Source organism: Acomys russatus, chromosome 24 (assembly GCF_903995435.1).
Source record: "Acomys russatus chromosome 24, mAcoRus1.1, whole genome shotgun sequence".
NCBI lineage: Eukaryota > Metazoa > Chordata > Mammalia > Rodentia > Muridae > Acomys > Acomys russatus.
Genome location: NC_067160.1, coordinates 50,758,545 through 50,780,427, shown reverse-complemented (window position 1 = coordinate 50,780,427; position 21,883 = coordinate 50,758,545). Strand labels below are relative to the sequence as shown.

Below are 21,883 nucleotides of genomic sequence, written 5' to 3'. Positions count from 1 at the left end.
TGTCTTGTTGCTACAACTATCTCTGCCCTATCATAGTTCTGTCCCTGTTCCCCAAGGCGAAAGAAGGACTCGGTGGAGAGCCACCCAACCTGGGTGGATGATACTCGCATTGACGCAGATGACATTGTGGAGAAGATCATGCAGAGCCAGGACTTCACCGATGGCAGCAATACTGAAGGTGAGCTACTCACTCCAAGCCAGCTGGGGTAATGACAGCCTCCAGAGGTGATCCCTGTCCCACTCAACCTCTGTCCTCCCTTGTGTCCCTACAGACAGTAACCTTCGGCTGTTTGTGAGCCGTGATGGCTCCACCACACTGAGTGGCATTCAGCTGGCCAACAGGTAGGGCTAGGGACTGGGAGGCGTGGTAAGGCAGCTGTGGGGTATCTTCTTGTCCCAAGGGACCTTGGGCCCACCCATCTTCAAAGCCCTTCCCACAGGAGTTTGTGCAGAGTGAGCTCCAGGATTTCTGGTTCCCCAGGCCTTTGAGCCAGTGAGAGTAGTGGCTTTCCCGGTGTTCCTGGGAGCTAAGAACTTGTTCTTTGATCCAAAGCCCAAAAAACTTTGGGAAGAAGGTGTCTTGTGTTCCTCTGATGACCCCTGTTGGACGAAGCTAGAATGACAACCATGCTCTCCCAGCCGTCCTTCTGGGCTGCCCTAAATAAAGACCTGCTTAGACCACTTGCAAAATGAGAAGCGGAGACTTGGAGATTGGTGGAGGGAACCCAACCTGGTTTGTGCAAGACCTAAGCAATGAAAAGAGTAGATGTGGCCCCTTGACTCTGTCGTGCCTTCTTTTTTTTTTTTTTTGGTTTTTCGAGACAGGGTCTCTCTGTGTAGCCTTGGCCATCCTGAACTCACTTTGTAGACCAGGCTGGCCTCGAACTCACAGCGATTCGCCTGCCTCTGCCTCCCAAGTGCTGGGATTAAAGGTGTGCGCCACAACGCCCGGCTTGTCGTGCCTTCTTAATAAATCTTGATAAATCTTACCTGCTTTTTCGTTTGCCAAATGACACAGGGAACAGTCCCTCCTTGCCAGGGTTACTGTAAGGATAGGAATGGTACACCCAGGTGTGTACACAGCTGTTGTCCAGAGGGGATCAGTCACAGCCGTGGACCCCACTGACTGATGCTGTTTCTGTGATCCTGAGCCAATGACTAAACATCTTTTGGGGCATCTGTTTTAAGCAGTCTACAACAGAAGGGCAGAGTAATTGCATGTGAAGTACCCATGAGGGCCTAGCCCAGGGGAAGGCCTAGCCCAGGGGAGGGCCTAGCCCAGGGGAGGGCCTAGCCCAGGGGAGGGCCTAGCCCAGGGATGGGCCCAGTAACTGGAGCATCCAAGGGAATAAGTTCACCTTTCTCTCTACCCTGTAGAGTCTCCTCTGGAGTCTACGAGCCAGTCGTGATTGAAAGCCATTGAGGGACCAGGTGTCCAGCTGAAGAAGGGTCCTGCCATCTCCGGCACCCAGGCCGGTGGCATTCCTGGAGGAGCAGGAACCTGCCCTATGGATCTGCTCTGCATTGCACCTGTGCCTCCTCTTACTCTAGTCACAGCAGCCCCCAAAGCATCATTCCATTCCCCATTCACCCTGGAACCAACAGTCCTGGGTGCCACTGTGAATATTGTCTTCAGAACCACTAGAAAACGGGGCAAGATGAAGCTGGCCAGGACTGCCCTGACTGGAGAGGACCTGGGCCCAGCAAAGGACACATAGCCACTCCTTCATGTTGGAGTGCTTGTGGCTTGTTCCCCCATCCCACCCCCGTGACCCACTTCAGGAGCAACAGTTTCAGCGAGCCTGACAGGGCCCTTGCTCCCTTGGCCTTGCCCTTCAGGAACTGGGCCATTCCCAGAATCCTGCCACCTTTGACCCTCTGCTTAGTGCTTTACCGTCGTTCTCTATCCTGAGGAGACCTGCTGGCAGCTTTCTCCTGGGAGTCAAGACCTCAACTCTGCACTCCGAACTGAGACCCCACTTCCCTCATCAAATGTTCTCCTGATGCCCTGCAGCCTGCACTTTGCACATGCTTGTCCCCAGCACAGCCGCTGGCCCCTGCCCTTCTCCAGAACTCCTGGGTGCTGTCTGCTGTGCAGCCAGACCTAGGGCACAGTAGCCCGGCTGGAACGTGGCACTGCCCCTTCCCTCTAATTACCCCCAGCTCAGATCTGACCAGAGCCTGGAAAGGTCTGAGCATCATGGTGCCATCTGCTCAGGGCTGGGTCCTGAGCAGCTGGCTTTCCTGCAGGAAAGGGAGGGTGAGGCCCGGCTGTGCTGGGTAAGCAAAGACCTTTCCTCTGCTCTCATGTCAGCAGACCTGGGCTGGGCTCCAGGCTAGGGAGGCAGTCAGCCAGGTGGGCTGTGACTGGTTGGACTGGAACTGGCTTACTGCCAGACAAGCCTCAGCCCTCCTTTGGGCAAGGGGCATGCTTTCCCTGGGGAGTCTGGCCCTGTGCCCTGCCCAGGCCATCTCTCACTACCCACCCTCTTGGTACCTCCACAACCCCCAGCACTTTCCGTCTGTCCTGTAATTTGCTTGAAGGAGGGCACTGGCTGCCAGTGTGGCGCTGGATTAAACCCTTTAAGTTTCACCCATTTGTATCAACCCAGCAGGCTGGCGTTTCCTTTGCCCTTTGGGTGTTCTCCTTTTCCTTCTGAGTTCACAGTTCCGTATCCCCTCCACCCCCAGCAAGGGGGCGGGTAGGTGCCTCTGTTCTCCACTCCACCTGCATCCCAGCAGGGCTGGGCACAGGTGGGTGTGGGGCACTGGTTCTGTGGGTGGGGATGGCTGGACTCCCCAGGTCGGGAGGTTTCCATGCCTAGTTTTTGTCTTTCTCATCTGGCAAATTGGGGCTGTGGTCTTGGAACTCGATGGTGCTGGGACCAGAGCATTTCTAGGGATTTTGTTGCTATTATTTTAAATCACCTGATGACTCTTTTAAAAATGAATGTTAGAAGATGCTGCCAAGGCAGGGCAGAACTAGGCTAGAAGGTTCTGTCAGCACAGAGTGCCTTCCTGCCCACCAGGTACCGGGCACTTCAAGGGACGCTAACAGCTCTGTTTCTGGGTAAAGTGACCCCCAGAGGACTGCTCTTGCTTGTCTGTGAGCTTGCCCAATGAGAGCATTATTTTGATCTGGTTCAAAGTCCCAGGTCTCCAAACTCAAAGCAGTTGTACTGTCAGGAAGACTCCACCAAACCTGGAGTCCCTGCCCAATCCAAGCCAGGGTCTAAACTAGACGGTGACTCCAGAAGTAGACAAGAGCCTGCCACATCCTCCCGTTCCAGGTGCTGGGCCAGGATAACTGGGCTGAAAACATGGCCACAACCAAAAGAACACTGACAGGGGCCAGAGGCTAAGAGCCTTTCCTCTTGAGCTTGGTGCCCAGAGCACTTGGACTTCAAATTCTATATACAGAAAGGATATATTAGAGATATTTTTGGAAAAGAATTGGTCTATGCAATGTCAATTTAGGACCTTCTTGAAAGACAGTTTAATGTTTCTACTAAGGAAATATAAAGAGCTACAATAATTTTAGGATTCTTTTCTGGTTACCCCACAACTGACCACATGGTGCATGGTCCGGCAGGATGGAGAAGGCTCATCTTCCTCTGTGGGGAGGTGACTGGGCGGAGTGTTGGCTTTTGTTTACTCCCCTCCTTTCTAACAATGTTGCCACTGCTCCCCATTCCAGGGGCTGTCTCTGCTTATAGTAGAAAATGATGTCAAACGGGGAAATCAGCCTAGTGTCAATGTTTGGTTGGGGGGGGGGTGGAGGGTGAAATTAAACGTTGATGTTTTTGTTACTCTGTTTCTTGTCGGTGTTTCTTTTTAATATGTTGACTTGGCAAAAACAACAGATTTTGTAGGATGACATGTTGGACAAAGTATTGGAGGCCAGAGTTCTTCAGGCCCTAGCCCCAGTCATAATCTTCATATCCTTTAAATATATACATCTTAATTACATCTTCAGTTCTGTTTGTGAGGAATGGGCATTTGGCAAAGCCAGAGAACATTGTCTGCTAATTTGTTTCACTGGCCCGCACATCTTTTTGTTTGAGATAGCTCACTCTCATTGGGGGAAAGAATACAATGTGTTGATTTTGATGTTTACAAGGTTTCATTTAGCCCTGTGGTTTAAGAAAACCTGAGCCTCATGCTGTGACCATGGCCAGCATGCACTAGGGAATCTCAACGCTGGTCCAGTCCAAGCTTCTGCTTTGGGATAGAGCCTCACTCTTGGTCCTAGGGATTTAGCCAGCTGCTCTCTCTGGGCTTGGGGTACTAATCAACGAAGAAACTCTCTAAAATACCTGGGGATGTGGGGCACAAAGAGGGAGCTGCTGCCTCTAGTTGCAGAGGCAGCATCTGGAGACCCGGATTGGCAGCAGCCAATCACTTTGTGCTGTGGAAGTAGTGTTCCAGGAGGCAAACTCAGAAGAAAAGCATCAAAGATAATTTCCCGGCCTGGCGTGGTGGCGCACGCCTTTAATCCCAGCACACGGGAGGCAGAGGCAGGCAGATCGCTGTGAGTTGGAGGCCACCCTGGTCTACAAAGCTAGTCCAGGACGGCCAAACTAACACAGAGACCCTGTCTCGAACAACCAAGGGGAGGAAAAAAGATAATTTGACCCTACCTCTCTTGGTTCTAAGAGGAAAGGCCCTTCAGGACTACAGGGACAAATTACACAGGGCCATTCTGAAACCTGTGGCAGTCTGGACCTACAAGTGGGCGGTGAAGGGAGGCCTAGAAGGTTACCTAGGAAGCCAGCCAATACCAGGAGCATCCCCTTCTCTTCCAGTGGAGATCCTCATCTCTGCTGGCTCCCAGGCCAGTGGTGATCGGTCTACATAGCCTCTTCACTAACATCAGGGTCAGGAAATAAGACCCTGCTTCACCACCGATTCAGATTACGCTCTGTCCCTCTCTGAGCCTCACTTCCCACGTGACAAAAAGGACTTCCGATTCTGGGGTTCATCTCACTCTGGCTTGAGACTGATGTTTAAAGGATTACTGGTTGGGGAGGGCCTTGACAGGGTTGTAGTCGCAAAGACCAGGAGGTCCCAACCCTATAGTTCCCTCAGAAACTACATTTCCCGACATGCAAAGGAGGGCGGGGAAACGTCCCCGCACGTCCAGGGACTACAACTCCCCGAGTTCCACGGGATTTACAAGCCGGAAAGGCCTGAATCAGGAACCGGATGTATTTTGTTGCTCCGGCGAACCCCTGGGGAGATGGTGAGCTTGGTTTGCGGTACCTCGGTGATTTAGGGGAACCACGGGGTCGGGCCTCGAGTCGGAGTCTCCTTAGGAGATGGGGTTGGGCTCTCCGAACTAGGATCGCTCTCCCGACCGCTTGTGGACAGTTGACACGAGGCCTGGGACGGCTTTCTAAGCCGGAGAGCTACTTTTAGTCAGCCCCGGTGTACAGCTGTTGAATGAATGAGAGAGAAGCTTGGAGTGTAAACCGGCTGCGCAGGCTCTCTATTAGTGCACTTCCACGGAGAGTCATCTCGCCAGCTGAGCCTTCTTTTTTCTCCAGGCCACCGGGACAGACCAAGCGGTGGGATTTGGCCTCGTCGCCATTAGCCTGATCATCTTCACCTACTACACCATTTGGGTGATTCTTTTGGTATGTACGCCCACCCCACACCCCACACCCCCACACACACCCACACCCCCCCCACACACACACCTCTGCTCACCTTTATCCTTCCTGGATCTCCAAGCCAGCTCCTAACCGACTTAACGTCTGCGTGCCAGGTACTGTGCTGGATGCTTGGCCTGCCTTAATTTCACGAAATCTCCATTCTGGTTGCTGATGGTGTCTGTTTTTTGCTTGTTTGGTTTTTGTTTTGTTATCTGTATTTTATAAGTGAAGGGGCTGAGGCCCAGGGAGATGGATATGGCTCAACCTCTTTTTTTTTTTTTTTTTCTTTTTTTCTCGAGACAAGGTTTCTCTGTGTACCCTTGGCTGTCCTCGTCCCATTTTGTAGACCAGGCTGGCCTCGAACTCATAGAGATCTGCCTGCCTCGGCCTTCCGGAGTGTTCCATCACGCTGGGCCTGGCTCAACCTCTTAACTGCTGCACTGTAAAGCCCTGGCTTAGGTTTGTCCTCCCGGTTAGCCAGCTCATTCTCTGGTGTAGCAGTCACCAGTGGATTTTATTAACGCCTTATGGATGGCTTTCTTTCTTTTTAAAGATGTATTTATTATATATACAACATTCTGCCTGCATATATATATATATATACATACATATATATATATATACATATATATACATATATATATATATATATATATATATATATATATATATATATATATATATATATATGCCTTCGTGCCAGAAGAGGGCACCAGATCTCATTATAGATGGCTGTGAACCACCACGTGGTTGCTGGGAATTGAACTCAGGACCTTTAAGAGCAGCCAGTGCTCTTAACCATTGAGCCATCTCTCCAGCCCTGGCTTGCCGCCTTTTAATGTGGGAAAGTTAGTTATTGTTTAAAAGTGTATTGCGCTTGGAAATGGGACTCTTGCAGTACTTGGTATCCTTTTAGAGAGAAGAGAGAAAAGTAGGTGGGCTGAAGAGAGAGCTCAGTGGTAAAGAGGACTGACTGGGGTTCAAGTTGCCGTACTCATATGGCCAGCCACAACCATCTATAACTGCAGCTCTTGGAGCGCCAGCAAAAGTGCCCGGCACAGCAATGCTGCTCAGGTCCTGTTAGGAGTTGGATTAGATGAGGAAACCTGCCCTCACGTAATCAAAAAATACAATAAAATTTAAAAGACCTAGAGTTCCTGCATTCAGAAGGCAGAGGAAGGTGGGCCTGTCTCTGTGAGGTCTCCCAGGGCTATGTAGTGAGACCCTGCCTCAGAAAACAAAAGGGACCGTTTCCAGCACTCGGAAGGCTAAGGCAGTAGTTCGGGACTACCTGTGATAACAGACTGAGTCTCTTGTCAAAATACACATCCACACCCAGAAGAGCCCAGGTTGGGACCCTCTTGGGGATGCCTCCAGGGCGGGTCCTCAGTACTCAGTGTTGTCGGTGGGTTCAAGCCCCCCTCAACGGAGGCAGTGTGTGGGGGGGGGGGTGGCTTCCCTTTGGGGCTGGGTAAGGTGAGCAGTACTCACCAGAGCTCTCACCCTTGGTGCCAGCCGTTCATTGACAGCCAACATGTCATCCACAAGTACTTCTTGCCCCGCGCCTATGCTGTCCTCATCCCACTGGCCGCAGGCCTCCTGCTGATCCTATTTGTAGGTAAGTCTCCCGTTCTCCAAAGCTCTCCTGAGCTGGGGCAGGCCACCCACGGCCAGGAGTGCGCTTCTACACCTCGGCGCTCGCCATGCATCTGCATAGAGGTTGCTTGTCCCCACCTCTCCCTGGGGTTTCTCCCTTCTTCTTTAAAGGCCATAGGCAGAAGCCCCTGTGATGTTCCCAGTGCTTCAGGTTTTGGGGGCTTAAGGACATGTCTCCCTTTTCCTGTCCCAGCCTCATCATCACCGACCCTCTCCTCGCCCTGGCATCTCTTACTGCTTCTGTGGGTTGGGGACTGTGTCTTCATCATTACGGTATCCTGAGCTCTAGCACAGGAGCTTAGAAGAGTGGGTTCAGGTGACTGAGGACCCTCATGGCTGGATGAGTGACGCCACAGGGGTGCTAGGAGGTGGGAGGGCAGATCACTCCCCCACGAAATCTCAAGGACTCAACAGAGCATCTCGCACTGGTCACTTGCTGATGGTTGCCTGTCATGAGTAGTTGTATGGCTTCGTGGATGATGACTGGGAAGTTGTATCCTCGGGGCAGTTGGTTGGGAGCCTGACCTTGCATGTGGGTTGTTTTGCCCCGGCCACCTAGCCTTCACTCGTATCCTCCCAGTCCTGTCTGCTCTGTGTGTTCCAGGAGTGTTCATCACCTGTGTGATGCTGAAGAGCCAGAGGGTGACCAAGAAGGCTCAGTGAAGGTCCAGCATGGAGGAGGCTGCCAGAGCCGCCTCTGCATCTCCTCTAGGGAAGGGACCAAAGGCCACAGCCTACAAGACAGTCGCCCAGCTGCACTGCAGCCCTCTTTGGGATGTGGGGGTGCTTAGGACTCAACTCAGCTCTGACAAAGCAGGCTCTCTCTCTCTCTCTCTTGTTCATCCTTTCCAAAGCCAAGAGGAAGGTGGATTGGGAAGCCTTCCATTCTGTCCCCTTTGCGCTCAGAGGCTAAACATTGCCAGTCCTGTCCACCTCAGAGCTCCCTGTCCCTCGTACAGAGTTCTGCTCCCAGTTTCCTCCTACCGTGTGCTGATAGACTTAGCAGGCTCCACGGCCATGTGCAGTCTCTCTGTCTCACTACACAAATCCTGGCCCTTCACAAGGCAGCTCTTCTGAGTCTGACACTGCCCAGGCTCCGTGAGGACTTCTGGACCTAGAGTGCCCTAGGGAAAGACTGACAAGCCCCAGAACCACAGGGGCACATCCTGGCGGACACACCAGACTCCAGCTGGTCTGTTTGGGAAAACTTACAAATAAATGTTGATCATGTTGGCGTTTGTCTGTCTGCCATCCTTGCTTTGGGGAGACTGGCTGGAGGAGGCTCGGGGATTGCCTGGTTGGTTGCACAGTGAGTTGACACTTTTTAAAACCAATTTATGTGGGGTATTGAAGCCTCTGCCTCCCTTCCACAAACACCTTAACCCCAGCTGTTTAGGGTCAGTTGGGTTCTTTGGGGGCAGTACCAATTTCTATCAACAGCAAATGCAGCAAGCAGCCTCCTTTCTGTCTCTCTCCAAGCTGCTGGCAGACTATCCATCTCTAGTCTTTCCAAACTGCAACGTGCAGCATGCCACACTTTCTCCCGGCTCTCCTATTTATCTTCCTCAGAGTCCTAGACCCCACCCCTCTCTGAGCCTCAGGAGGCAGGCCATTACCAGCTGACAAAGACCAGGCCCCTCAGGAGGCAATTACCAACTGTGGACATACTAAACCCAAAACTAAGATTCCACACTTGGGATTAAAACAAAAACATGTTTACATAACATGAGTGTACAAAATTCCCATTACAGAGGGGATCTCAGGTTGTGCCTCTGAGCTGTCCCTAAATTAGACACAAGGTAAAACAGGAACTGGGAAGGATTTGGTTCTAACTGGGAAAAAATCACAGCGGGGAGTCAGAACCTAGCATACCTTTTTAGATCTTGTGTGTCCCAGACTGACATTGAACTTTAGTGGAGGATGACCTTGAGCTTCTGACCTTTTAGACTCTGTTTCCCTGGGGCTGGGACTCCAAGGCTGGGATGCCACAAGTAGGAATGGTTGAATCCAGGGCTTCGTGCTTGCTAGGCTAGCACTCTTCCCGCTAAGACACCTCCAGCGGATGAATTAGTGTTTTAAGGGGCCCCTGGAACACTCCTCTAGAAGCTTACGCTTGTGTCCCTCACGCTGGCTCTCCCCCGCACCTCTCATCTACACAGTTCTCAGGCCAATATTCTCATGCCATCTTCACCCCCTTTTCAGATACAGAGCCACCTGGGTTCCCTCATTCTGATGGTTTCCCAAAAAATACATACTGGGCTGGCCATGGTGGCACATACCTTTCATCTCAGCATTCAGGAGGCAGAGGCAGGGGATTTCTATGAATTCAAGATCAGTCTGGTCTACACAGGGAGTTCCAGGACAACCATGGCTTCACAGAGGAGCCCTGTCTTGAAAAAAAAAACACACAAACACATAAGCTGGGCAATGGTGGCGCACACCTTTAATCCCAGCATGCTAGAGGCAGAGGCAGGTGGATTGCTGTGAGTTTGAGGCCAGCCTGATCCACAAAGTGAGTTCAGAGCAGCCAAGGCTACACAGAGAAACCCTGTCTTGAGGGGAGGGGAAAAAAAGATGAAAAAAAAAAAGGAAAGAAAAAACATACATATGGGGCTGGAGAGATGTCTCAGCAGCTATCCCAAAGGGCCAGAGTTCAGAGTTCACATCCAGTGACCAACACCTATGACTCCAGCATCAGAGGATCTGACAGTCTATTCTGGCTGCCACTGGAGTCCCCACTCATACGTACCAGACACATGTACATAATTTTAAAGGTGAATAAACATTTTTATAATCTTTTATTAATTTATTCATATTCCATCTCAATTGTTATAAGACCACTATTTTAAATGCTCGCTTTTAACCTCCTTCTCTACTTTGACAAACATTTATTTTAGATATTTCCAAGGGTCACTGTATGTAGGATTTTTTAATATAGTTTATTAATTTATTCATATTACATCTCAATTGTTATCCCATCCCTTGTGTCCTCCCATTCCTCCCTCCCTCCCTCCCATTTTCCCCTTACTCCCCCTATGACTGTGACTGAGGGGGACCTCCTCCCCCTGTATATGCTGATAGGGTATTGAATAAACATTTTTTAAAGCCAGCATGTCTAAGCATCTTTCTCATCTTCTCTTCTAGTTCCCTTCTGGGTTGTCCCTCCCACTGTCCCAAGGCCCTATGTGCCAGGGACCATCTCTAGTTGCTACAGCTACTGTGGTCTCTTCTTGTGGGGATTCTGTGCCCCATACTCACATCATTCCAATCTGTACTTCTCAAGCACCAGTCTGTGCTGAGCACTGAGGCAGGAAAAGAGGCCCATGTACTTCCTGCCCTGCTGGCACTCCCATTTCAGGAGGTTTGATGTAACAAACCAGTACATGAGCAAGACAATCTCTGCTCATGTCAAGGATGATGAGAATAAAGGTCATGTGATCCAGAGAGTAGGGCAAGCGCATAGAGTCCTGCAAGGTGGCAAGAAGGATCAAGGCAAGTAAAAGTCCAGACAGGACTGATACCAGGGATCCCAGGAAGGTGGGAACTGTAGAGGTGGAATCCTGTAGCTGAGGCTGAGGGTAGGAGTGTGTTTGGAGTCATGCCTAGAGTAGGGCAGCAGCTGGCCTGGGCCACGGTGAGGAGTTTGAATTCTGTTCCACTGCCAAGAGACGTTGTGGTCAGAGATTTTGGTGTCTTTAAAACCCCAGTTATGTTATGTGAATGTTGTTGTTTTTATTTTTTAATCCCAGGTATGGGATACTAGGTTGCTTCACAGCAGGTGATTGTGATTTGCCTCGTGCACTAGCAGGGGTGTGATCTTTGCCAACTACGGAGTTTGTGGTTGGAATTCCGGGGGACTCTTGAGAGGGTGTAAATGCCAGAGCCCCAGAAGGGTGGTGGTGGGGAACACTCAGAAGACAAAGGCTGCCGTTTTCCCCCGATGCTCCTGGTTGCTGTTGTGGTGTGGCAAGGAGTTGAAGATATCCTGACGATGAAGATTGAACTTGTCCCAAGGAACCCAAGGACCCTAGTCAATAGGAAGTAGTCTAAAGAGATCTAAGTCTCCTTTCCCTCTAACCTTTCTTGCTTACCTAGTGTTGGGGGGTTGGAAGGGATTGGGGTGGAGAAAGGTGGTAGATAAAAGAACCCAAATAAAATAGACACACACACACACACACAAATGGTGCCTACAGGAAGTCACTGGAGACTTACAGTACAAGGGTGACATCGTCCCATTTATGCTTTTAAAAGACCACGCTAGAAGCTGTGTCCCTCTAGCTAGCTTACCACGAAATCTGCGGAGTCTGGCTCTGCTGTGGCCCCCAGGGGGTGTTTCAATGGCATGGAAGGATGCTCTCACTTCCGTACCACTGGAGAGGGTCACTTCTTTCTCCGCTTTTAGTTTCTACACCTTAGAGACAGTCAATGGGAATTTCATGTCTGAGAAGACTCGAGAAGCACGATTTAGGCTACCTGACACCACAGCAAGCCCCAGTAACTTGCCCCCTCGGTTCAGAAGGAAATTGAAAACAAAGTCTTCTCACCGGCAATCCAGCCGACGCCCGGTGGCCCCGCCCAGTCAGGATCAGATTTCCGAGGCTGCTACAACCTCGAATGTGGTACTTGCAGGCAAACGCCAGCACCCCCCTCGTGGATCGCGAGCTACCGAGACAGGAGAGTCTTTTCTTCGGCTCCCCAGCCAAAGCCGGGCGGTTTCGCCTGGCCAGGACCAGGGCTCAGAGGATGCTGCAAGCTTGGATGCAGGATCCGCAGGCAGATGCCGGCGCCGCACTCGTGGATTGAGTTCAAGCGTGGCAGGAGAGTCTTTTCTTCGGCTTCCCAGCCTACACCCGGTGGCTCCGCCTGCCCAGGACCAAGCATCCTCTGATGCTTCAGGCTCGGAGGCGGGATCCGCAGGCAGAAGCCGGCGCCCCACTCGCGGAGTGGGAGCGATCATGGCAGTATCCTCGCAATTGGTCAGTCGCAATGCAGAGGCGGGGCCTGATTCCTGCATCTGGGCCTTGGGGACACCATCAAAGCCAGAGAAGCTGCATCTGGGGGCGATGGCCGTGCCAAGCCTTGGGCCCCCCGAGGTAGGTGCGGACCGGGGACAAGGGAGGGAAGGGTAAGTGAGCAAGTCCCGCCTTCCTCTTGGCCAGAGGTGCGGACACGCCCCCATCTCATCTAGGGAGGGACTCTTGTGCTAGGGGAAGACCAGGACACATCCCACATGGTATGAAGTGGGGGAGTGATCTGGTGTGTCGTCCCCCCCCCCCAAGCCAGGTCTTCCTCAGTTTCCTCATCAGGAAAATCAGGGTAAGAAGATAAGGGTGTAAGGAGCTCAAGCGCTGAGCTTTGCACACATGATGGGTCTCCACTAGGAATGGGTCAACCAGTGTGATGACTCCAACGTCCATTTGACCCTTTTCTTGGCACAGAGCAGCAGCCCAGAGGTGGAAACAGGAGTCACCAAATAAATCTCCCAGCATCCTAGCCTGCTAGCAAGCCTTCCTGTGAAGGCAGCTCAGACACAACAGCAGCAGTTAGCATGTTACAGACCTTACATGTGGCAGAGGAGAAAATAAGTCTGGGGCTGACCTAAGGCCATGCAGCCTCTTAGAGCCAGTCAGATTCAACTGCAGAAAGCATGCTCTGTCTCCACCCTGTTTGTATACCATGTGCCAGATGCTATGTGGCCCCTCAACACCTGAGGAGATGGCATTATATGGCCGGGGAAAGTGAAACAAAGAGAGATAAGATTTCTAGTCAGTGGTGGAAGTAGGATTTGAACCTGCGTGTTTCCCTTCTGAAACACTACCACATGCTCTTTGATTCCTGTGCCTCTTCCCACCAGATCCTGGCCTCCTCCGCAGATATTGGATACAGGGCAATTTCCTCAGTGAGCCGAGGGAGTGGAGGGAGCCGAGGCGGCTTCTTTTGGCGCCTCCGGGAGAAGCACAATCGAGTTGGCCTGTTTGAGATCGGTCCAGGACATGAGCTGCATAGAATAACACGCATGATGCAGGAAGGGCTGTGGGCTGCCATCCAGGTCTCCATGGACAACCCACCCACGGTGAATGGCCCATTCTGTCTCGTGTACCTCAAACTCTAAGAGGGAGACCCAGCTGGCCATCTGTCTTGCTAAGACTTTGACACTGAGGATCAGAGAGGCCTACCAAAAAGAAGGAGCCAGGGATTTGTGTCAGGAAGCAGAAATGATGGGGTGGGAAGCTGGAAAGTCCAGGAGGTCTGAGAGACTTCCAGCTTCAAGTGGTAGGTGTGCGTTGCAGGTGGGCCCTCAGTGGCCCCATCTGTATAATGGGTGGAGAGGCTAATACCCTCTGGTTTCTGAGGCCCCTGGGCCCTGCCAGCTTGAATAGTTAAGAAGGGGCCCCCACCCCCACAAAGCCCAACCCAGTCCATCCTCCCTGGAGCCTGTCAGGCTGGGACCACGCTGGCTCAGCAGAGAGGGTCACCCAACTGCCAGCTCAGCAACCCAGTAGGCGGGTAAGCCTGTATGTTGTCTGTGTATGTGCATATATGCACAGTTCAATGACAAGAGCTGGAGGAATTCTCTAGAACACAGCCTAACCTCACTACCTGCAGAAAATCTCCGGTTCCCTAGGACTGAGCACAGCCTGAAGAGACTGCTGACTGCAGGGCTGGCTGTCCAGACTCACCCACCCACACTTCACTGCACTTCCCAGCTTCAAACACTTGAAGCCTCTTCCCCTGGCTGCCAGTGTTTTTTCCCTGTCTCAGGCCACACCCATTTTTCCTCCAGCCCTGGGTGAACCAGAAGCCCCCTACTGCCCAATTTCAGCTAACAAGACTTGTCAGATGCCTGTCTGCTAAGGGAAAGGGCGGGGTCAGGTGCTGGACTCACAGTCTCTGGGTAGACCATGGGGGGCCCTGACTTTCTCTGAAACCCTCTACCCACGCCTGCAGGGACCTCCCACCCAGAAGGATTACTCGGAAGTCATGACCCAGTTTCACGAAGAGGTAAGAAGTCCAGAGAGGGTTGGAGTCTTTGCCTTGGCTCCTTCCCCCTCACCTGTGAGTGAGAGTGATGCCCTGTTTCCAGAAACTTGCTGCGTCCCGACTCTGCCGACCCTGGCCCAGTTGCATACATCTGAACCTGGACCGGGGTGGGTGGACTCCCTTGGGCCCTGCTTTCTTCCCTACAGGGCTTCGAGCTGGGCACCCTGGCCGGTCCAGCTTTTGCACGTCTGAGGCAATCCTTAGGCCTGACGGAGGAGGACTATCAGGCTACTCTGGGCCCTGGTGGCCCCTACCTTCAGTTCCTCAGCACCTCCAAGAGCAAGGCCAGCTTCTTCTTGTCGTGAGCTTGCTGCAAGGGTTGGGCAGGATTGAGGCTCAGTTCCGGGCTAGAGGAAGGGCCCTTGGGAAAGAAAGAGCGGTCTTGGGCAGAGAGGATCAGGGCCAGATAAACGTGGGATGAAGCACGGAAGGGTAGCCAGACACATCATCCATCATTGTGAAAAGTAGGCGCAGGATAGTGACTGGGCTGGAACCGCTCGAGCCAAGCCTGGACAGTGACCTCTGGTTTCCACCCGCAGCCACGACCAGCGCTTCTTCCTGAAGACCCAGCGGCGCAAGGAAGTGCAGGTGCTGCTTGCCCACCTGTCCCGTTACATGCAGCACCTGCGGCAGCACCCACACTCACTGCTGGCACGGTTGCTGGGTACGCGCCTGGGGGCGGGTCCTAAACAGCAAAGGGTCTGGGGAGGGCGGGGTCTGTGGAGAGAGGCCCAAAGGGGCCAATTTGGGATTGGGGTCGGGGTATCACTGAAGTGATGTCTCTGGTCCATGAGAAGAGTCTGGGGCGGGACCTGGACTGACAGGCTCAGGTATGTATGTGGCCGGTCTTGAGAAAGATGCGAGGCCTGGAGCAGGAAACTCCGGGGACATGGATCTAGAATTGTGGCGTTAGAGGCTTTCACCTGGTTGCTTTCTCCTCTTTCAGGAGTGCACAGTCTGCGGGTGGCTCAGGGAAGAAAGGTAGGTGTAGCAGAGGCGAGGTGGCTCATCAGTGGGGGCTGCTGGAGGGTGGGGTCCGCGCTTCCTTCACTCCCCACCCTTTTGCCCCCAGAAGTACTTCATCATCATGCAGAGCGTCTTCTACCCTGCCAGCCGCATCTCAGAGAGGTGAGTCCGCGTAGAGCTGCCTCTGCTTAACCGCCAGACCACCAAACAGGCTCAGGAAGAACCGATGCTCCCAAGCAAGTTTCCGTAGGCCTGGAGACAGACATCTCCGGCACTCACTTCTCTTAAAATGCATTGAGTTGTTTGCATTCTTTTCTTTCGTCTTTTTTTTTTTTTTTTTTTTTTTTTTTTGGTTTTTCGAGACAGGGTTTCTCTGTGTAGCCATGGCTGTCCTGAACTCACTTTGTAGACCAGACTGGCCTCGAACTCACAGCAATCTGCCTGCCTCTGCCTCTCTGTGTAGCCATGGCTGTCCTGAACTCACTTTGCAGACCAGACTGGCCTCGAACTCACAGCAATCTGCCTGCCTCTGCCTCCCAAGTGCTGGGATTAAAGGCATGCACCACCATGCCGGGCTCTGGGGATACAACTCAGTGCTGAGCTATATTTCCCACCAGGACTTTTCTTTCTTTCTTTCTTTCTTTCTTTCTTTCTTTCTTTCTTTCTTTCTTTCTTTCAGTTTGAAATAGTCTCTGTAGTCCAGATTAGTCCCCAACTTCCCATCCTCTTCCCTTATCTCCCCAGTGCTGGGATTATGGACCACTGCACTGGGCTAGCCACCCTCATTTTATAATTGAGAAACTGAAGAAGACTAATAGAATCAGAGGACAGGTCAGGTGAGGTGGTTCAGTCAAAAAAAAAAAAAAAAAAAACAAAAAAACACCTGTAGCCAAGTCTGAGGACCCGAGTTCAATCCCCAGGACCCACATAGTGAAACAGGCTAACCAACTCCTTCAAGCCTTCTAAGGAATGCTGCACTCATAGATGCAAAAATAAATAAATAAATAAATAAATGTAGCAAAAATTGGAAAACAAGCCCAACCTGCTCGTAGGTTCCTCTCCTGGCAGACAAGATCCTGAGAGACAGGGAAGCAAGGCTAACAGCTGGGTTGGGCTTGTGAAGGGCCTGAGTTTGAACCCTTGTTTTGTTCTCTTCTTACCCGGTGACACAGGAAGTTAATGCTTGAGCCTCTGTGTCCCCATCTCTAACATGGGGACACAGCCTAGAAGGTTGGAGGTAACTCATAGTGATTTAGCCCATATAAGGACAAGCACATCTGGGAAGCTCTGATTCCAAGGATCCCCGTGTGTACCCTACCTCCCAGGTATGACATCAAGGCCTGTGAGATAAGCCGCTGGGTGGAACCAGCCCCTGAGGGCAGCCCCCTTCTCTTGGTGCTGAAAGACCTCAACTTTCAGGGAAAAACCATAAAACTGGGTGAGTCACATGGTGGTCACTGTGTAGGGTGACATTTGGAATTGGGGGGAGGGCTCCCCTCTGCCCAAATTCTTAGCAGCTCAGAACTCAAATGCTGACTCCAGGCTTACACAACTGGGGTAGGGGTGGGGGTGCCAAGCCAGTTATAGAATGGGGATGGTCACGCATGACATTCACACTTCTGGGGAAGGCGCAGGTGCAGGCGGCACGTGGTGAGGACTCGGGTGGGGTCTGGTGTTCTCCCAGGGCCCCAGCGGAGCTGGTTCCTCCGCCAGATGGAACTGGACACCGCCTTCCTACAGGAGCTCAATATCCTGGATTACAGTCTCCTGGTGGCCATTCAGCTTCTCCACCAGGATGAAAAGGACCGCTACAGCTGCCTCATTTTCCGCACGATCAGGTGTGCCTTGCCTCCAGGTGGAAGGGCTGGGATGGGTGTGGTAAGGTAGGCAGTGAGCTCTAAGATTACCTTCCCTCTGGCGGCACGGCACAGGGCTTGAAGGCCGAGAAGTTGTGTGTGTGTGTGCGCGTGTGTATGTGTGCGCGTGTGTTAGTATGGCTAGAGGTAAAGGTCCCAGATGAACCACAGCAGAGGACAGAACTGACAGAGTCTAATGAGGCCTTTTAGTGATGGTTTGAACCGTCTGCCTACTTTCAGGCAGGATGTATGAGGCCACCAGAGGTTTCTGAGCAGAGAAAAAAAAAAAAAAAACCATTTTGTTTGGTGCCCTCTGAACCCAGTCATTCTATCTCTAGAGCCCTGAAGTCATTGCCACTGGCACCATCATCATGTTCTCTATGTAGAAGTAACCGTCACTCCTTCCATGTGTGATGTGACCCTCAGTGAGACTATGAGCTGATTCTCACTTGTCACACATGTGACAAGGCTCCCACCACCGCCCGGCTAGGACTCCTATTTTAATAGCAGTTCTCCAAGGTTCATCCCTATAGTTGAACAGAAAGGCCATTGAAGAGTTCAGGCCTGCTGGATGTGGCCTTTAAAGCAGGCCTTTAATCCCAGCACCCAGGAGAAAGAGGCAGGTAGGTCTCTGAGTTCAAGGTCAGCCAGGGCTACATAGTGAGACCCTGCCCAAACAACACCAACTCAAACCCAAGCCTATGGGTCTTGTGCATAGACAGGGAAAACAATAAAAGATGAGGGTGCCCTCCGCTCTCGTGCAGCTTCTATTCCCGTCTCATCTATGGAAGAGGCATTGGCGTGGAGGAGACTTCAATAGGATGCAGACATGTTGGCTCCCCACACAGTCCCATCCCAACCATGTCCAGATCAAATAATGAGTGTCTGTCAAGGGCAGTGTCCCTCAGGCTAGTAACTCCTGCTGATGCATAGCTGCTGTCGTGGGTTTTGCCCGACCACCTTTTTGATTGGTCGATACTGTGGTGGGGCTTGTCTCTCATTGGCTGACTTATTTTCTCCATGAGCCCTGCCCCGCCCCATAGAAATTAAAAAAAAAAAAAAAAAAAAATTAAAAAGCCCTGTAGTGGTTCCCAGTCTGTGATACCAACCCCTTTGGGGATTGAAAATCAGATACCCTGCATATCAAACATTTTCTTTTTTTTTTTTTTTTCCCAACTCCCCCCTTTTCCACTGTCAATATCAAACATTTTCATCAAGATTTGTAACAGTAGCAGAATTACAGTTATGAAGTAGCAACAAAGTAATGTTCTGGTTGGGGCTCACCACGACATGAGACGTTGTACTACAGGGTCGCAGCATTAGGAAAGTTGAGAACCGCTGCCCTATAGGATCCCCTGACGGACAAGGTAGAGATACTGGACTTGCTTCTACCAGGATTTGGCGATCCATGGCGAACCTGCCCTTAAGAATACTTTTGAAAGCGTGGTGGCGCACACCTTTAATCCCAGCACTCGGGAGGCAGAGGCAGGTGGATCCCTGTGAGTTGGAGGCCAGCTTTGTCTACAGTGTGAGTCCAGGACAGCCAAGGCTACACAGAGAAACCCTGTCTCAAAAAACCAAAATCATCATCACCATCATCATCCAAAATAACAACAAAAAGCAAACAAATTTTACCAATAATATTGAGTCAATGCTTTTGATGACTTTATCTCATCAACCTAAAAGTTGATGTGCTCATTTGCTTTGTTTTCAATACTGCTTTTTAAAAATATTTTTATTTTTAAATTGTGTGTGCGTGCATCTGAGTGAACTGTCTGCGGAGGCCAAAAGATGGTTCTGGAGCTCCCGGAGCAAGAGTTACAGGCGGTTTTGAGAGGCTCTCCGTGTAAGCTGCGAGCAACAAAAGGGCTGAGCCATCACTTCAGCCTCTCAGTGCTGACTTTGAAGTTCAGTTTATTCTGGAGCCAGCTATTTCCCGTGACACTGGGTTTGTTTCAAGGACTCAGCAGCCATTCCTGGCCAGTGGCTGTAAAAGGGACGGTGCAGCTCTGTCAACTCCTTTATTCTCCTGTCCCCTGGTTGTTGTAGCTCACTGACTTTATCCTATTGCTATACGTAGGTCCGTTTACGGTTTACCCAACCCTGGAGAGTCGGAGGGTCAGAACCGCCGGCTACTGCCGGACATCCCCAATGCGCTCCATACCTTGGATGGGCCAGAGCATCGCTATTTTCTGGGCTTGGTGGATCTGACCACCGTCTATGGGCTTCGCAAACGGCTAGAGCAGCTGTGGAAGACGATGCGCTATCGAGGCCAGAGCTTCTCCACCGTCAGCCCGGCTCGCTATGCTCGTCGCCTCTGTCAGTGGGCGGAGGCGCACACCGAATGACTCGACCCCCCGTCTGGTCTGCGTTCTCCCCAACTAGACAATGCGCCCGCAACAATTTTCCAGCAGTACCCGGGGAGCTAACCTGTAGTTCCACTTATCAGCCACAGGAGGACAGCACCCCCTAACTAATGCTGTAACTACTCAGCTCCATTTGGTGATGGTACTGGGCCCTGCATAGAGCAGGGACACCCCGCACTTTAGCTCATTTACTATTAAAAATGTTGATATTCTCTTTTTACAGACCGCGAAATGAAGGCTCACGGCATGAAGGGGGTGAGCGGGCACACTTACTAATAAACGCTGGAAGCAGCTTGCACCATGCGTTCAGCCTGGGCACTTAGTTTTGGCCACCTAGCTCCTGTAGCCTCATGCTCTGGAGATGGGGGGGTAAAGGGGGGAAGCTCTGTCCCTGTTCTAATGGGGGAACAAGTCCAGAAGTTTGTTTGGTTTTTGTTCTTGTTTTGTTTTGCTTTGTTTTTTTCATTAACATTTATTAATACATAGAGAGTTTCATTACCAACTTAGCTAATACTTAACACACTTGAAATTTCACACACAGTAAAAGACACACATTACAACCAACAACTTTATAATATGTAAACTATGAGATTTATTGTTATGCAATTAAGGGATTGGCAATGAAATTAATGGTTAATTTATTACACCTATACATGTGATATAACTTTTGTCAAGCAGTATTCTAAATGCTTTTGATATAGTAATAAACAAAACAGATAAAATCTTTGCCCTCATGGAACATTCCCAGTCTAGAAGAAGAGCAAGGTAAAGCTGTTTTGCTTTGTTTTTGAGACAGGGTTTCTCTGTGTAACAGCTCTGGCTGTCCTGGAACTCACTTTGTAGACCAGGCTGGCCTCGAATTCACGGAGATCCGCCTGCCTCTGCCTCCCAAGTGCTGGGATTAAAAGCATGCGCCACCACTGCCCATCAAGCCCAGAGGTTTTAAGGTACAGGTTTAGGAGCAAGACCAGCCCCAGATGCCGATTGTGGTAAATGCCTTTAATCCCAGCACTGCGGAGGCAAAGGCAGGCAGATCTCCGTGAGTTCAAGGCTAGTCTGATCTACAAAGTGAGAGACCAGGCTGGCCTCTGCCTCCCAAGGACTGGGATTAAAGGCATGTTCCCCCATGCTCAGCTGTCACTATTGATCTTGAGTGGCTTTTCAGTCCTCTGTCAAATGGGGATGCCTCAGTGGCCAGCCTAAGGACTCTAGGCTAGCCTATTGCATCCCTGGGCCATCTCTTCTCTTTCCTCTGGGAAACTAGCATGACTTTTGACCTCAGTCTGACCCAACGGTTCTCAATGGTCTTTTCTTTCAAGGAGTTCTCGAGCCTGGCTATGTTTCTGGGGCACGGTGCTAGCTGCCCCCTTGCCTCCTGTGTCTAAGGAGTGAAATGGAAAAAGAACGTGCACAGACCTCAGGAACACATTAGGTACCGCCTGTAACAGGCTATCAGCTAGGATGACACAGCTTTGGGGAGAAGCCTGGGGCCCACTACCAATCATCTCACAGGTGATGTCAGGAGGGAGGAGGCCTTACCTTCTAAGCTGACACCAGAAGGGTCATAGATGTCCCTGTTGGGTCCCAGGCCAACAGCACAGTGAAGGACCTGGAATTTGGGAAAAAGGAAACATTTTAGCAAGAAGTAGCACTGTGGGGGTCATGGGGTAGGAAATGAAGGTCCTCCCCAAGACCGGTCAGCCAGGACTCTGGGAAAACTTCTTAATAAACTGTTCTACTGGCCCAACAGATGTGGCCATACTTTGGAAAGTGGCTAGTGGGACAGAGAGAGAAGGGAGAGCAGAAGAGACTGGCCTCGATGGGGCATTCCAGGAATGGGGGCTTTTCAAGCAGACCCACATGGCCCGTTCTGGGTGTTGTTGGGTGATTATTGTGTGCTGTCACAGCTGCAGGGATTCCTTGTGGGTTGGCAGGAAGTTGAGAAATGGTGTTGGGCTTCTGATGCCACCCAGAGGTGTCCAGCCAGGGACATAGAAAGGTAGGAGTGTGACAAAGCAGGAATTGGGATCGACTGCCACATCTTCTGGGGTCTGACTCCCATGGCACTGACCTTGAACTCAGAGACCGCTGGGGTCACACATGAAGGTGACAGAAACCTTGGCAGGGACTGAGGCTGAGGGAAGTGACCTAAGCCCTCAGGGACCCCTGGCTCTCCCACCTTGTTTTGCTCCTGTCGGGTACCATATGGGTGCTGAAGATGCTGGGACTGTCATCATATGGAGATGAGTCTAATGAGCATAAGGGCATGAGAACAGGGAACTGACATGATTTCACAGTGTACTGCTGGGGGCGGGGTGGGGCTAATGCCTGTGATCCCAGCATT

General features: G+C 51.4%; 3 protein-coding genes across 5 annotated transcripts in view; all 3 read left to right on the top strand.

The window, feature by feature from the left end:
* The window catches only part of Eeig1 (estrogen-induced osteoclastogenesis regulator 1), a 30,430-nt gene extending 28,880 nt beyond the window's left edge, over positions 1–1,550 (top strand). The window contains exons 9-11 of the mRNA XM_051166907.1: positions 57–178; positions 273–342; positions 1,378–1,550. Of these exons, the coding sequence (XP_051022864.1) occupies positions 57–178; positions 273–342; positions 1,378–1,423 (238 nt within the window). The 3' untranslated portion in view covers positions 1,424–1,550. The remainder of the gene's footprint in view (positions 1–56; positions 179–272; positions 343–1,377) is intronic.
* Positions 1,551–4,987: 3,437 nt separating this feature from the next.
* Positions 4,988–8,134, top strand: Dpm2 (dolichyl-phosphate mannosyltransferase subunit 2, regulatory). Of its 3 annotated transcripts, none has more exons than XM_051166913.1 (5): positions 4,988–5,242; positions 5,547–5,636; positions 7,170–7,272; positions 7,504–7,626; positions 7,915–8,134. In XM_051166913.1, the coding sequence occupies exons 1-4, from the start codon at positions 5,003–5,005 to the stop codon at positions 7,590–7,592; spliced, it is 522 nt and encodes a 173-aa protein (XP_051022870.1). In that variant the 5' UTR covers positions 4,988–5,002; the 3' UTR covers positions 7,593–7,626; positions 7,915–8,134. The 3 variants fall into 3 exon arrangements, with proteins under 3 accessions (XP_051022870.1, XP_051022871.1, XP_051022872.1); XM_051166915.1 differs by having other exon boundaries at positions 5,114–5,370; XM_051166914.1 differs by lacking the exon at positions 7,504–7,626.
* A 3,753-nt stretch (positions 8,135–11,887) lies between these two features.
* On the top strand, positions 11,888–19,836 carry Pip5kl1 (phosphatidylinositol-4-phosphate 5-kinase like 1). The gene is given in 12 exon segments (XM_051166932.1): positions 11,888–12,414; positions 12,416–12,506; positions 12,509–12,550; positions 13,165–13,383; positions 14,259–14,312; positions 14,498–14,652; positions 14,891–15,015; positions 15,298–15,332; positions 15,424–15,479; positions 16,643–16,755; positions 17,002–17,155; positions 19,254–19,836. Coding segments are annotated over 12 exon segments (1,461 nt in total). The 5' UTR covers positions 11,888–12,265; the 3' UTR covers positions 19,522–19,836.
* Positions 19,837–21,883: the final 2,047 nt, after the last annotated feature.